This window comes from Trachurus trachurus (genome assembly GCF_905171665.1).
Source record: "Trachurus trachurus genome assembly, chromosome: 20".
NCBI classification, from domain to species: domain Eukaryota; kingdom Metazoa; phylum Chordata; class Actinopteri; order Carangiformes; family Carangidae; genus Trachurus; species Trachurus trachurus.
The window spans coordinates 8924172-8937734 of NC_139911.1; the positions used below are offsets into that span (position 1 = coordinate 8924172).

The following is a 13563-nucleotide window of genomic DNA, read 5'->3' on the forward strand; positions in this document are numbered from 1 at the left end:
CCGAGACATGTATGGAAGAAAGCATGCACAGACACATACAGGGAGGGAGGCAATGCATTGTGGGATTGTAAACTGACGAACAATTAAAAGAAATGAGCCAACAGTGCATTGGTGACAAGGAAGGTGGGTGAGGAGAGGAGGAGGAGGAGGAGGAGAAGGGGGAGGAAGGGGGGAGCATGGGGGAGGGAGAGGAGGAAAGACACTGGCGCCCCGCCAACATTGACGAAAGCTGCTTAGCCCACCCAGTTGCCATGGATACAGTGAGGAGCAGCACCCAGCATGTGTGCGTGTGTGTGTGTGTGAGAGAGAGAGAGAGAGAGAGAGAGAGAGAGAGAGAGAGGGGAGGGAGGCAGAGAGAGAAAACCAGCAGGCATCCGTTAGAGCAAGTCAGAGTGGGAGTGAAAGAGCAGCAGACAGCAGCAGGGTGGAGAGAGAGGGTGAGTGTATGAGTGGCTAGAGAGAGAGAGAGAGGACAGTAAGGCAGCTAGAGAGCTTGAGGGAGACGATAGAGTGATAGAGTGCTAGATAATGGAGGTGCAGACGGAGTGTGTGGAGCCTCCTGTGGCACCTCAGTGTGACCCCCAGCCCACAGGGAAGATCAACAAAGCTGCCTTCAAACTCTTCGGGAAGCGACGCACCGGCTCTGGAATGGCCAGCTTCTTCTCCTTCAGGAACAAAGGGGCCACCAACAACGGGAATAACGGGAATTCTGACAATGGGGGGAATTCTTTGAATGGGAACGGCTCAACGGCATCGGTGGAACTCGTTAGGAGCAGGACGCACGATGGACTAACGGGCTCGAACAACGACGCCGATGGACAGAGAGGGGAGGCGCCCGCTAGCCTGGAGGCTGGGCCGGTGAGGTCCCTCAGCAAATCGTTGAGTTTCTTCTCGCTACTCAGACGTGGGAGTTTCAGGTCGAGTGAGAATGGGGGTACAGGGCTTGTCAGAAGAGGGAGGGGCCTAAAGGGATTTTTTAGCAGCATGCGATGGAGACGTAAGGACAAAACAAACGAGGGCGATGGGGTAGAGGTGGAGGGCAACAAGGAGAAGGATGGGGACGGTAACGTCTCCGAGAAGGTAAAGGACATCACCCTAACCCTTGAACCCCCTCCGCATCATCACCAAGAGGATTGTGGGAATGTAGAGGAGGAGACTAACCTCCAAGAGACAGAGACTCCCATTACTAGTGTTACCATGACACCCCCTCACTGTGTTGCCATGCCAGGGCCATCTGTTGATCCAGACTCCCCCTTCCCTTACACACCCACTGACTCGCCACTGCGCCCACCCATCCAAAAAGCCAAAGCCTCCGTTTCCAGCCTCACCCCCTCGCTCGCTACGCCCCCGCTGGACCGTTGCAGCACGGGCGACCCACCCTCAGAACCTTCGGTGGACAGACTCTGCTCTCTCCTCTTCACTGACGTCACATCCCTCAAGAGCTTTGATTCACTGACCGGCTGCGGTGACATTATTGCTGATGCAGACGATGAGGGGCCAGCGGGTAATGGGGGAAGTGGCACGAGCAGCAGCAGCAGCGGGGGAGGAGGAGGAGGAGGAGGAGGAGGGGGGAGTGTGGTGGGAGCAGGTGTCGGGAGAACGGTTGGTATCAGCAGCAGCAGTGCCACATCCCGTGCCTCCCCATCCAAGCCTCCCCTTCCCTCCCAGCTGAGCCAGCCTATGTTCTCTGTTGTTTCCACCAGCTCAGTGCCTGTTTCTCTTCCGGCCCGGGCTCGGGTGCCTCCCCCGCCGCCGCCACGGCAACACCACCCAGCTGGCAGTGGCGTGGTGGCTTACATGGGTGGCGGGGAAGAGATGGCGAGTCCAGAAGGAGTGGACGACGCAGACATGCAAGGGCTCTGGCACATGCTGCCCTCCACGGGGGACAACTCCCCGGCTTTGCCCCGATCGCACCAACCTCCCTCATCCTCATCCTCCAATTCCACTTATCCCCCCCGCAACACCAACCCTTCCAGCAGCAGCCACATTCCCACCACAGCCCCCAGAAGTTCAGACCGAAACGTACCCCAGGTCAAGGCGCTGGGGCTCAGTAAGATCCCAGTGGTTGGTGGTGGTGGTGGTGGTGCAGGAGGTCGGGCAGCTAAACCCCCTCTCCCCCACACTCATGGCCGCCATCCCACATCACCTGGTGAGAAAGAGCCACTCAGCGATGAGGGCTACTGGGACACACCCTCAGCCACTCCCACGGCAACACCTGATGAGAGCGGGCTGCAGCGTAACCAGAGGCTGGCTCTTTCACGTGACAGCTGCTCTGGAGACCACCTGTACGACCTGTACAACGACCCCGAAGAGGAGGAAGGGGATGATGATGATGACGATGATGAAGAGCAGGGAGGAGATGAAGATCTGAACAGTACACCCTCTCCAACTACTGAATACAAACTGAGCCCCACATCTCAAGCAAGCCCTCCTTCCTCCTCCTCCTCTTCCTCCTTCCGATCCATGAAAGGCAGCACCAGCCTCCCTCGGGAATCCAAGATCCCAGTGAGCACCAGGCCGACCCCCCCTCCCCACTCTGTGAGCCAGTCGGCGCTGTCGTCTGTCCTCGAAGCTGAGTCCCCTCCACCAAAGACCCAAGCACCTCCTCCAGCTCGCACCCGGATCCCCGTATCCAAGGTGCCCGTCCGTCGTTCTGGAAACAAATCCGGCAGCAGAGGAACTTCCCACAAGAAGTAGCTTCTGTCAAACTGGTGTTTCCCTCCCACTCGTAGTATATGGACTTCTTTACAGTGCTGTTTATGCAGAGCCACAAGTTTTCCCAGACTGAGAAAAATGTTGAGCTGTGGAGTTAACAGCCTATAAATTCCTCTCAGACGGTCAAAGCACTAACTCCTGAAGTGTTTTGGCTCACAACGAGTAGAATAAGTGGTTTTGTTCACTTGAGAAAGTCACGAGGAGACTCCAAAAAGCTGGGTTAACGCTTCATGGCCCTCACAGGAACTTTGGAGACTCTTGACAATCCATGGACTTCTTTGTGCATCTTACACATTCGCCTTGTAACTTCCTGGAAAAACTCCTGACCTGTTGCGAGTTTGACGGCCACTTTCATGTAGCTCATGACAGCACACTGCAAAACAGAAGAAAGAAAAAAAAAACAAAGCAAAGCACTTTTTTTTTATCTCTTAAATTTTTGTTGTGGAATACCACATGGCATAACTCAATTTTCTCATAAGGACCTAATCTAATCTTAGTTTTTTTTTTCCTGAGTCATTTTGTCTAATCTGTAACAAATTACCTCCTAATCCTCTGATTTTAGAACCAAAGTAAAAAAAAAAGTCATTTCACAGTCTCTAATGTTCTGGATCAGACTCAACAACGTCCACAGCCTGGGATAACACACAGTTTTTTGTTCTGCTGTTTGTGTATTTTGCTTTTTCAAATATGGTCTTCTTCTGACCGCACACTGATAATTTAACTGTATGTGATCTATGTATCTATGAAAGTGAATGGTGAGACCTGAACTGGTTTTATTACTTACCTACTACGCAGCTACAAATGTGGCAAATCTTCCCTGCCACATGTTTTTTTTTATTTAATTATTTTTTCTTTTTTTTTGGTGGAGAGCTCCACTTCATCGACTGGTTAACCTTTTTCATTGTGGAAGTTTGGATTCAGCCTATTTCCTTTGGATCGCACCTATATGCCACTGCAATCACTGGAAGTAAATCCATAAATCAGTCTCTGGGATTTACAACTGTTGAGTTATCAATGGAAACCTGAAAAACTATCGCAATACTCCATGTGGAGGGATTCCTTGCACTGATGCTTCAAAACACACATGCACACACATACTCAAACAACATCGCACATGCACGCACACATCTTCTCTTTCCTCTGCATGCAGTGCCACACATACAGGGCACAAAGGTCGGGAGCATCATCTAACACTGAAGGATCTTAGAATCACACACTGTTCAACCTTTGGCACTGTCTTTGTAGCTCCACTGGATGACTTTCTTTGCTAAGGACAAACAACCAATTTTTTCTAGTTAGTATTTTCTTCTTCACTGGATTTCATACTGTTTTATAGGCTCCTTATTCCGAAGTCATATTGCACGGATCTTAAACTGTGATTGCACCAGCTTCTTAATACTCTTCTGCTACTATCTGTTGGTCAAAAACAAAAGTCACATTTGGGGACAGATGCTGAGTCAGTTCCTCCACTCTTCTTTTCCTGGCTGTTGTACTTTTTGTACAACTTCATCCTTGGAATCGCCATAGCTGCGTGTGAATCTGAATGTAGCTTGACATCATTGTAGGTCGCCCAGCATATATTTCCCTGTGTTGGTCTGTTTCCCTCTTTGTCCCTTTGTTGTAGGGGCAAGACAAATGGTGGAGTGTACTGTTTTCTAAGTCCCCCATGCCCTGAAAAATGGAGACAAACTACTGCCCAGTGTGCGCAGCCTTGCAAAGCACCACTTGTATTAAGAATGAGTGGGGTGTATTGCAGTCCTAAAAGGCCTTTGTCAGTGATTCAGTGAGACAAGTTACAGGGAGCAGAGTGTTCTCTACCCTTTAGTGAAAGAGAGGGGTTTTCATAGGGAAAGACATTCAAAATGATGCAAGTTTTCTCTAATCTTAACCACAAGGGTACCAGTGATACTTGAGGGTCATTCTAGTTTATGATAGCTTTACATTTCATTTAGGGTGGTAATGATTGATCCACAACCCCACTCCAGGTTCAGGTGTCTTTGCAGCCTCACGATGGTGTAGTGTAGAACAGGCCCTGGAGTAACCTGATCCCAGGTCTGCACTAAGAGCAGTTGTCACCTCACAAAAAGTTCACTTGCAGAGCATAAAATGACAAGCCCCACCTATTTATTGTTTTAGTTGCCTCGCTGTGCTCTTTGATCTTGGTTTAATATGCAGTTGACAACAGTTCAACTATTCAAAATCGTTAAAGACTAGTTTCCTAATCTAATTGTGTTGATTGATGACGGTGACGTTGCGGATTTCTAACCAAACCGGTTGGCCAAAATTCAACAATCAACACAATGAATGGGGAAAGGGAAACTGTACCATTAACATTACTGTTATAGAAACCGCTATGGCCTAAAGCACAGTCTATATGGTCCTCCTTGGCTGGTGTCCAATCCATTACAGTACACGTGTCAAAGTGAGTCATTAGAACACATCTTTCAAGCATAATTGAAGGTTATACTCACGCCGCCTGTCAAACCGCTATATAAACAACTACTGAGGCTGCCATATTGATATCTGGCTCATCTCCTTGTATTCTTTTGTTTTACAGATAGATTACAGATCTGGGCCTTCCTGCGTTGAAAGGCACAACATCTTTTTTTGTTGTTGTTGTTGTTGTTCTTTTTATTACCATCTGTTCACAGAGTGAAATCTTTCCACTTTTCATATTTAATGAATAAAACTGTGTTTGCGCTGGTAGATGAGCTCCTGACTCTTTGTATCTGCATTCACACAGCTTTACACACATTTGCATGTCACTGGGTCTCGGTGACTTGTATGATTCTCTCCTCACCTCCCCTCCTCCACCCCTCTCCCCCAACGCGCTGGTGGCTGAAATCCCTAAGGGGTAGGTTGGATGGGGTGAGAAACAGGCATGCTTTTTCTGTTGTTGTGTTGCTTGTGGATTTTTTTATTTTGTTTTGGCGTCTAACTTGCAAAGAGAGCGGCTTGGCTTGGGTGTTATAGGTTATCAATACATTTTATTGATCGTTAAGATGAAAGCCAGACAGACGTGTCATTGTTTGCCGTTGGGTCTCCTGGGGAAAGACATGTAGAGACAAGGACACACAGCCAACGTGATAACAAAGAGAGCCAGCTGAGGCACAGCTGATTTGCGTGAATATGGAACCTGTGCGTGTGAGTGAGTGCATGTGTGTCTGTTTGCACGTGTGTGTGAGTGTCCAGAATATAGATGAAAGGGAGGGTCCTTATTGTTCCGAGGAAGACACATGTTGCTAGAAAAAGATCATAGGTTGTTGTGTTGTGGATGCGCATGCATGTGTTGTGGGAGGAGGATTTGGTGCAGTGCGAATCCCCTTTGTAATGGTGCAGCAACCCCCCCACCCCCCCTCCCGCTCTATTCAGCTCCCTCTCTCTGTTTCTGCACGCTGAGGTCTGTGTAAAAGCCTTATGTAAGACCATAACACTCACTTTCTGCCAGCCGACCAGATGAAAGGTAGTGATGCTGACAGTGAGACTGGTGCGCGCTGATGTGCGCATGTGTGTGCTGATCTCATCATTAATCTGCTGCTGCTGCTTCACTGCTGGATGTGGACACTCTTTCTCATTGTTTGCCATGTCCGCTGTACTGTGTGTAAGTGTGTGTGTGTCTGTCTGTGTGTGTGTCTGTGTGTGTGTTGTTTTTGGTGCATAAATCTGGTACTAGTCCATGAAAGAGAGTGTTTAGTTTTTACTGAACAACAGAGTCCTTGTATAAACCACTGAATAAGAGAATGAGGGAGGAGATGGAAATGTAATGTGAAGGAAAAAATGTGAAAGAACAACATTTTATTGAGATGTGACTGAGGGTTTGTCTGGTTTCATTTATCTTAAATGAAGCTGTTGGCTGGAACAGTCAAACACTCTTTAACAGAAGTACAGGAAGAGAAGTAGGGGGAAAAAACTGACGGACTAATGCCGGTAACAGGACGTTATCTATTACAAGTTTTATGACATTACCCAACTTAAAACATGCTTTATACTGGACCAGCTAGTAGAATAGCTCTCAGGGCAAATGAGGTGTCATTGCCTCTCAGGTCAACATTTAAGGACATATTCTTCAACATTGTGGGTACTTTTCTTCTCTCATAAAGTTACATAACCTAACATTAATCATACACAGAGTTTAGCATTTGTGAGCTCAAATCCACCATTATCATTATGATACTAAAATGTGTTTGTTCAATCATTGGTCTCTAGTTTCTAGTTGATGTGCTATTTAAGTTTTTATTTATGTATTTATGAGATGTGTATTACTCTAGGCCTAAAGCACAGTAGAGCAGCAGAAGATAATGTAAGATTAAACCACGGGAACTAATCTTTTCAGGAAGCCCGTGTATCTCATAGAACCCTTTACATAACAGATGCTAAACAGGTTTTGGGAATATTTGTAAAATAAAATCCTAATGGTAAGCAATGTTTTCTTGCCTTGATAAATGTGTGTTTTTGTGTGATGGAGCCTTAAGCACCATTCATAGGCTGTACCCCATATTCTGCATGGCAGCCTCTCGACAGCCGTTCCCATAGTAACTCCACTAGGTCAACCAATGAAAAGAGGGGGCTGGGCAGGAAGGAGGATGGGAGAGTGTTGGTTCTGTGTGCTGACAGAGATGTGATTGGAGCTGAAGTGGTGCAGTAAACTATTAATACAGATAAACACACACATACATATCAATTAACCATCAATGGCAGCATTAAAAAAAAAAGAGTAGAAATATTAGTTGAGATTTGTTGCACAGATGCAGAACAGTGCTCTGACCGTTTAGCACATGGTTGAAAACACATAAACTAATGTTCAACTTGATACCAACAGCAACTTCATGACCGCGACCACCACCATTTATCAACTCTTCCTCTCTCTCTCTCTCTGATAGTACTGTTTTTGTTTTGTCCTCTAACCCTCCTCTTGTCTCTTACTCCCCCTCACATAATGTTTCGGGTCCTCTCAGGGCTATGTTGTGTAATCCTTCCACTTGTCAATAATTCAAACCAACAGACAAGCTTTTCACTCTGTAAAAAGCTTATCTCACTCCTCAGTGACTGGCTGGCATGGCCGGTGAAACACTGATGTTGTCATACAGGTAAGTCTGGTTTGGATGAGTGTTTGACCAAACATGCGTCACTAACAATGGTTGGCGCCTCGAGCAAAAAGTTATTCACAAAAGCGGTCAAGCATGGGTTTCTGAAAAGGCAAGAAACATGATTTTATTACGTTTTGAATTGATATGGAGCTCGTGAGCAGTAAAACAGGACACAAATTGAATTAGGAATCACAAGATGAATGATGAGTGAAATTTCCCTTTACAGTGTGAGGTCAGAACAGGGAAGTTAATGCTCTGATACAGAGTACAATGGTTTAATGAATTTGTCTGCAACAGTGAATCAAAATAGAATTTGTGCTCAAATATTTCAACTGGTACTGATTTTGAAAATTAGTTCCCATACTGAACACTTGAATGTAATTTTTTTTTTTTTTAAACCAAAAAAACCTGTTATCTCATGTGGGCTGGATATAAGAAGGTTGGGCAGGCTGTGTGCTGTTTGTGTAAAAGCTCACGTTCCTTCTCAATTGTTGACAATGGTCTCATTTTCACAGGAGGAATGTGACTGAGACTTTAAAAGTGATTTTGAAATCTGTACACAAACAGTTCACTCTAGTTATGTCAAACCCCTGGGGGAAGGGAGTTAAATACTGTAGTCCTTGAATGTAACAAATTGTTTGGTGAGGATTTTTAGGTCTACAGAATGTAGTCAGTGACATGGGAAAACAAACTGGTGGATAAATGTAAAACAAAGATACTTTATTTTTTAGATTTAACCCAGTACAAAGAACAAATAAATCCCATAAAGCTCTTGATTATAAGAGGTAATACTCTGAGCAAGGCAGGCTTTCAGATGTGTTCTTCAGCCATTTCTGTAAGAATAACATGATAGGACCCTGTTGCATGAGGCTGATGCTAGGTTACTGATATGAATGACAATGAAAGACAATTATAACAGAGGCTTTTCATGATCTGAACAGAATTTAATAAACCCCAGTAAAGATTAAAATTGTAATAAACACCTGGAAAACATTTCTGGTTGTCCATCACAGTTTTTTTAAAAACTCCTTTAGTTCACAGAACTTTTGTATCTAGTTGGTGATGTCATATCCAAGCTTGCATGCACAAATTCACTGGGCAAATACACAAGTTAAAGTATATTACCAGTCATACCAGCTATTCCAGCCTGGAATAACAAACACATAAACCACAAAAACACACACATAAAAGTATAGTTAAAGTTCCCCAAACCTATACAATCATCACAGTAGAACACACAAACTCCCAGAGGTTTGCATAAATAACCCTACACACAAAGATATTTTTCTGCTGGATGTCATCGTATGAACATCAACAATGTAAACCCACCCAGGACAGAATAGGCTGCAGTGCCACACACCTTTTGTTTGAATCCTGAGTTGGAGATGCAAATGAATGAATTAATAGTCAACAGGATGGACAGGCTCCATCTTCATTCATTTTACTGGAGCCCCAATATCCACAGTGATAAAAGTATAGAGTTTATCCTTCACAATCTCCTTGACTGAGTATTTGAGGGTATTAAGCCCATCTTTTTCCATAGTCCATTTGGTTTTGTGTAGTTTGTCAGGATTCACTGGATTAGGCTCATTGTGCACGTCTCTTTCATGTTTAATCATTTTGTACTTTCCCTTCACCAAGTCGGGCCGAGCAACCGTCATTCCTCGGAAGTTGATTCGCTTATAGATGTCATCGTCCTCACCACCCCAGCCCCAGTAATCGTTTGGGAAGCCATTAATCTTTAAAAAATGTTCCTTGGACAATGAGGCAACCCCACCAAAGTAGGTTTTATAGGGTAAGCGAAAGCCAAATTTATCCATAGCTGCAGCCATGTGTCGGGGGTTTTCATAACACCTATAAAGGTTTCGATCATCCATGGGAACCAGGTCGACATCAGAGAAAACAAAGCAGTTGTAGTCATATTCCTTCAGGACTTCAACAAAGCCAGCATTCATCAGTTTAGCCCGGTTGAAAACTCCTTCTCCATCCTGGTTGATGACATACACACCGTAGTCCAAGTGCTGCCGCATCAGTATAGGATGGAGGTAGTACAGCCAGTGCTTCAGGTGCTCATGCCGATTTCGGAAAGGGATGATGACTGCCACCTAAGAAATTAAATAAAATAAGAATTTCATGTAAGCATCTGGGGAATACACATGTACATTTCCATTAGTTTTATCAGCTGTAAACTGTCCCTCTAAAATCAATGTTGGTTTCTTTGTTTGTTTGTTTTGCCTTTATTAGAAAGGAAAGTAAAGATATGATAGGAAACAGGGAGAGAATGGAGGAGCAGACATACAGTAAATGATCATTGTAGCCAGGAGTTGAACCGGCGATCACCTGCATAAAGACCATGCAGAGCTTACATGGGACCTGCTCTCTAAACAGCTCACCCACCAGAACACCCCTGATCAATGTTTATTACAGTAATAAATCTATTATCAGAGATTTTTAGAGTGACGTAAGTTATATTGCTCCAAGTACTGAGGGCAAAGTACTTGTGTGTGCTGTTTCCATTCAAACTTTACTTAAAGGTTGAAGTATTATTAAGGCAGGTTCAATAAACATATACATAAAGGAGAAATATGTAAAAGATAAAACCACCACAATGATACATGATCATAACCTGTAATCTATTTACAGCCTGGGAGTGCCCAGTCATGTACAGGTTCACGTACTTGCTCTTAAGGCTTTGCTGTTGATTTAGTTCTCACATTATTTGTATGTTAAATAATGGTTCATGAAGTGTGTTTGCTTAGGTTTTCACTCCTCTTTTTGAAATAGATTCCATGCATTTCAATAAATCATTGTGACTAATTTCATCATAGTTCATGTGCCTCTACATTCATTCACCTACCTTATGTGGGGTCGTACAGTCTGGTGGCTTAAAGCGTCCTCCCAGCTCAAGTCGAGGACTGAGCTCCTTCTTCACCTCTTCCATAGTCCGTTTGTAATTAAACTCCACCAAGAGAGGACCAACAAGGCCTGGAGGTTCGTCAGGGCAGAATCCCAACAGTTTGCCGTCATTCGTCTCTTCCTTGCCTTTTGGTACCTTCATTTCTATCATCTCCTGAACTTGCTCTTTTACCAACCGGTTGAGTGCCTCATTTCTGTTTTCCTCTTTGTTTATAATATAAGTTAAAATTCTGTTTTCCCTGTACAACAAAAGCACAACAGAACATGCTAGACTGAGGAAAGCAAAAAGAGCCAGCAACACAAAGAGTTTCTTCAGCATTGTTGCCTCTCCTGGTATTGAATACCGCACTCTCAGAAGCTGTGGTGTGTTTCTACTACCCGCATTTCTCTTTGCAAGTCAAAAGTTCCCCAAACAGAAGAGCAGACAGACAGGTTTTCTTTTTTTTTCCTTTTTGCCAGCTTCCTGGTTTCACTCAGATGACCAGATTGAGACTCACACCTGTAGGCTAGTTAATCATTAATATCTCGCTGTGTCCTCTTCAGTTGCCAACTACTCATTGATCCAGATTTAAAACAATACTGTTGTGCATCTACAATACCACTCCTTGTTTTAGCTTTTCTTCAGTTTTATCTCTGATTCTTTTAAGAATGATCTTCATTTATATACAAACAAAAACACAAACATAAAATAAGATTACTTAATAATTGGTAAAATGGTCTCCAGAAAAAAAGCCTTTTATAACTGTGAATATTTAGAAAATTAAAGTTCTTCCTGTCCTATTTGTTGTTATGTTTGTTGTCAAACTGAGCCCCCTAGTGGCCCGAGATTGACATTGCTGAATTTCCTGACTAGACCTGGAAAACTTGACAAAGCAGCAGGTTGTCCAAAAGGCGGGAGAGAATGGTCAAAGAGCAGCTGGAGGTGTCAGCACAGAAACCCGTCCTCTGCCACAGTCTGTGAGTAAATCCATGCTGTGAGTGAAACGTGTCCTTACATGTCCCTTGAAAGGTGTCGCCATCCCTGGGACTCCACCAGCTGCCACTGTTTGTATAGAGACAGTCTCTTCTTGGATAACCTGTAGAAGCTGCAGCATAGAAGACAAATTTGTCTCTTCAAGTGGGAAAAATGTTGAGGGTATATCCGCCACCAGTGAAATTTATCTCAGGAATTTCACTGATAAGTATCCTGCTCTGCGGCCGACTTCCTATTTCTCCAGGGGATAGTGGGAGGGCGTTCATAAATGAGGAAACAAATGCAGATGTATGAGGAGGGCATCAGTTACACAGGTCACACCCACTTTTATTTTACTCTGTTTACTTTGTCGGGCTTGACCAACTGGTCCAGTTGATCATTTCCAGTGCTTTGATTATCAAGCAGTTCCACAGAAAAACCTATGTTTGCCAAGCAGTAAAATTGTGTATACAGACAAAACTAAGCTACATGTACAAGCAGTTGACAGTAATATAATAGACGCTCACATGCAGATTTGGTTTCACACATTCCTGCACCTGAGATCAAGTAGAAGCGAGTGGTGTGACATTTCAGTGTAAATGAAAGGAGCACCTCCTATTGTCCTTTTCTTCCCTGGATTTCCCCGGGTATGTTGTAAATGTATTATATTGTCCAAGATGTTAAGTTGTAAATTCATTATGTTGCCATGTTGTTATCATAATGTCTCTGTTTTAATGTCTTCCATTAAAAACAAACAAGACAGTCAAATGCAAACCTGAGATGATGTTCATCATAAATTTTTTTATAATCATGATATTAAACTACTGACAAGGTTCCATAATACCTGTGACCTCATTTCAAAGCAAACATGCAGCAGGTTGTCCATTACAGCACGAACAGCGACCTCTAGTGGTACAAGACACGCCAAGTGGGTTTACATTCACGGTGTAAATTATTACAGTTTAATCAATTAAACCTGTCAAAGGCAGCATACAACGTGCTATAACACTAAACTACATAGGTGCTGATTATATAACAGAGCAAAGACCTAAAGCTCCCGAGCCATGGAAGCTGTCCCATATATAACATGAAAAGGGGTAGTATGGGTAGTGTGGATGTGAACTCCTATGGGATTATCTTATCATTCGCCGCAAGATGAAATGAAAATGGTTGTCTAAATAAGTTTTGGGTTCAACTGATTAAAGAGAGTACAGCAGTCTAGTGTCATCTGTGCATTTTGAGACGTTTGATGTATTTCTGCTTTTGCAACAACCATGAAACTAAAGACAAAAACAGTTACTATTCTGTTTGTTTTTTGTTTGCCTTTTAGAGACAAAACTAGTTTGCCTTCAGCCAATATTTTTTACTGTTTTTTATCTGTGTGCTTCACATATGAGGGTTTTTTGCTGTGGCTGAGTGAGGCTTATTGTGTAAAACCATGCTAGAATCTGTATTTACAAAGGCATAGCATCAAATAATAACCAGTGCTACTGACACTGTTGTGTTTTTAAAAATAATAAGAAAATTCAATTCCCTAACATTTTTCCTGGACTTTGATGGAGATTATTAAAGGCATTAGTTCCCCCACTTGCTTGTTTAAACCATTTACCATGGTTCATCATGTTCACCAGGGGGATTCTTTGTGTTTACATTACTGCTTCAGTTATGTGATATACATGGTTAATATGTTGACATTAGCACTCAAGCGGGCTCGAGCTCTCTGGGATGAAATGGCTTTAAGTGCCAACCAAAATGTTACATGTTTGCTTAAATCATGATTCTGTCTAAAATGTTCTGATATTAAAGTTGACCCTTTAACCCTTTAAAGGCTAGAATAATATATGAGTATTCTTCCAGCCTCAGATATCAGCATCTTGTGGTAGATGTTTCAGA

At 43.7% G+C, this 13563-nt stretch overlaps 2 protein-coding genes across 2 annotated transcripts; one reads left to right on the forward strand and one right to left on the reverse strand.

Moving 5' to 3' along the window:
* Positions 1 to 528: 528 nt before the first annotated feature.
* amer2 (APC membrane recruitment protein 2) lies at positions 529 to 2697 on the forward strand (the record flags this gene model as incomplete). Its single annotated transcript, XM_083995354.1, has 1 exon — positions 529 to 2697. The coding sequence occupies one exon, from the start codon at positions 529 to 531 to the stop codon at positions 2695 to 2697; it is 2169 nt and encodes a 722-aa protein (XP_083851480.1).
* A 6541-nt stretch (positions 2698 to 9238) lies between these two features.
* LOC311003991 (beta-1,4-galactosyltransferase 1-like) lies at positions 9239 to 11320 on the reverse strand (the record flags this gene model as incomplete). The annotated part of the gene is made up of 2 exons (XM_083995921.1): positions 10660 to 11320; positions 9239 to 9907 (listed from the first exon to the last, which is right to left on the reverse strand). Exons 1-2 carry the CDS (start codon positions 11035 to 11037, stop codon positions 9239 to 9241), a joined length of 1047 nt encoding a protein of 348 aa, XP_083852047.1. The 5' UTR covers positions 11038 to 11320.
* Between the last annotated feature and the right edge of the window lie 2243 nt (positions 11321 to 13563).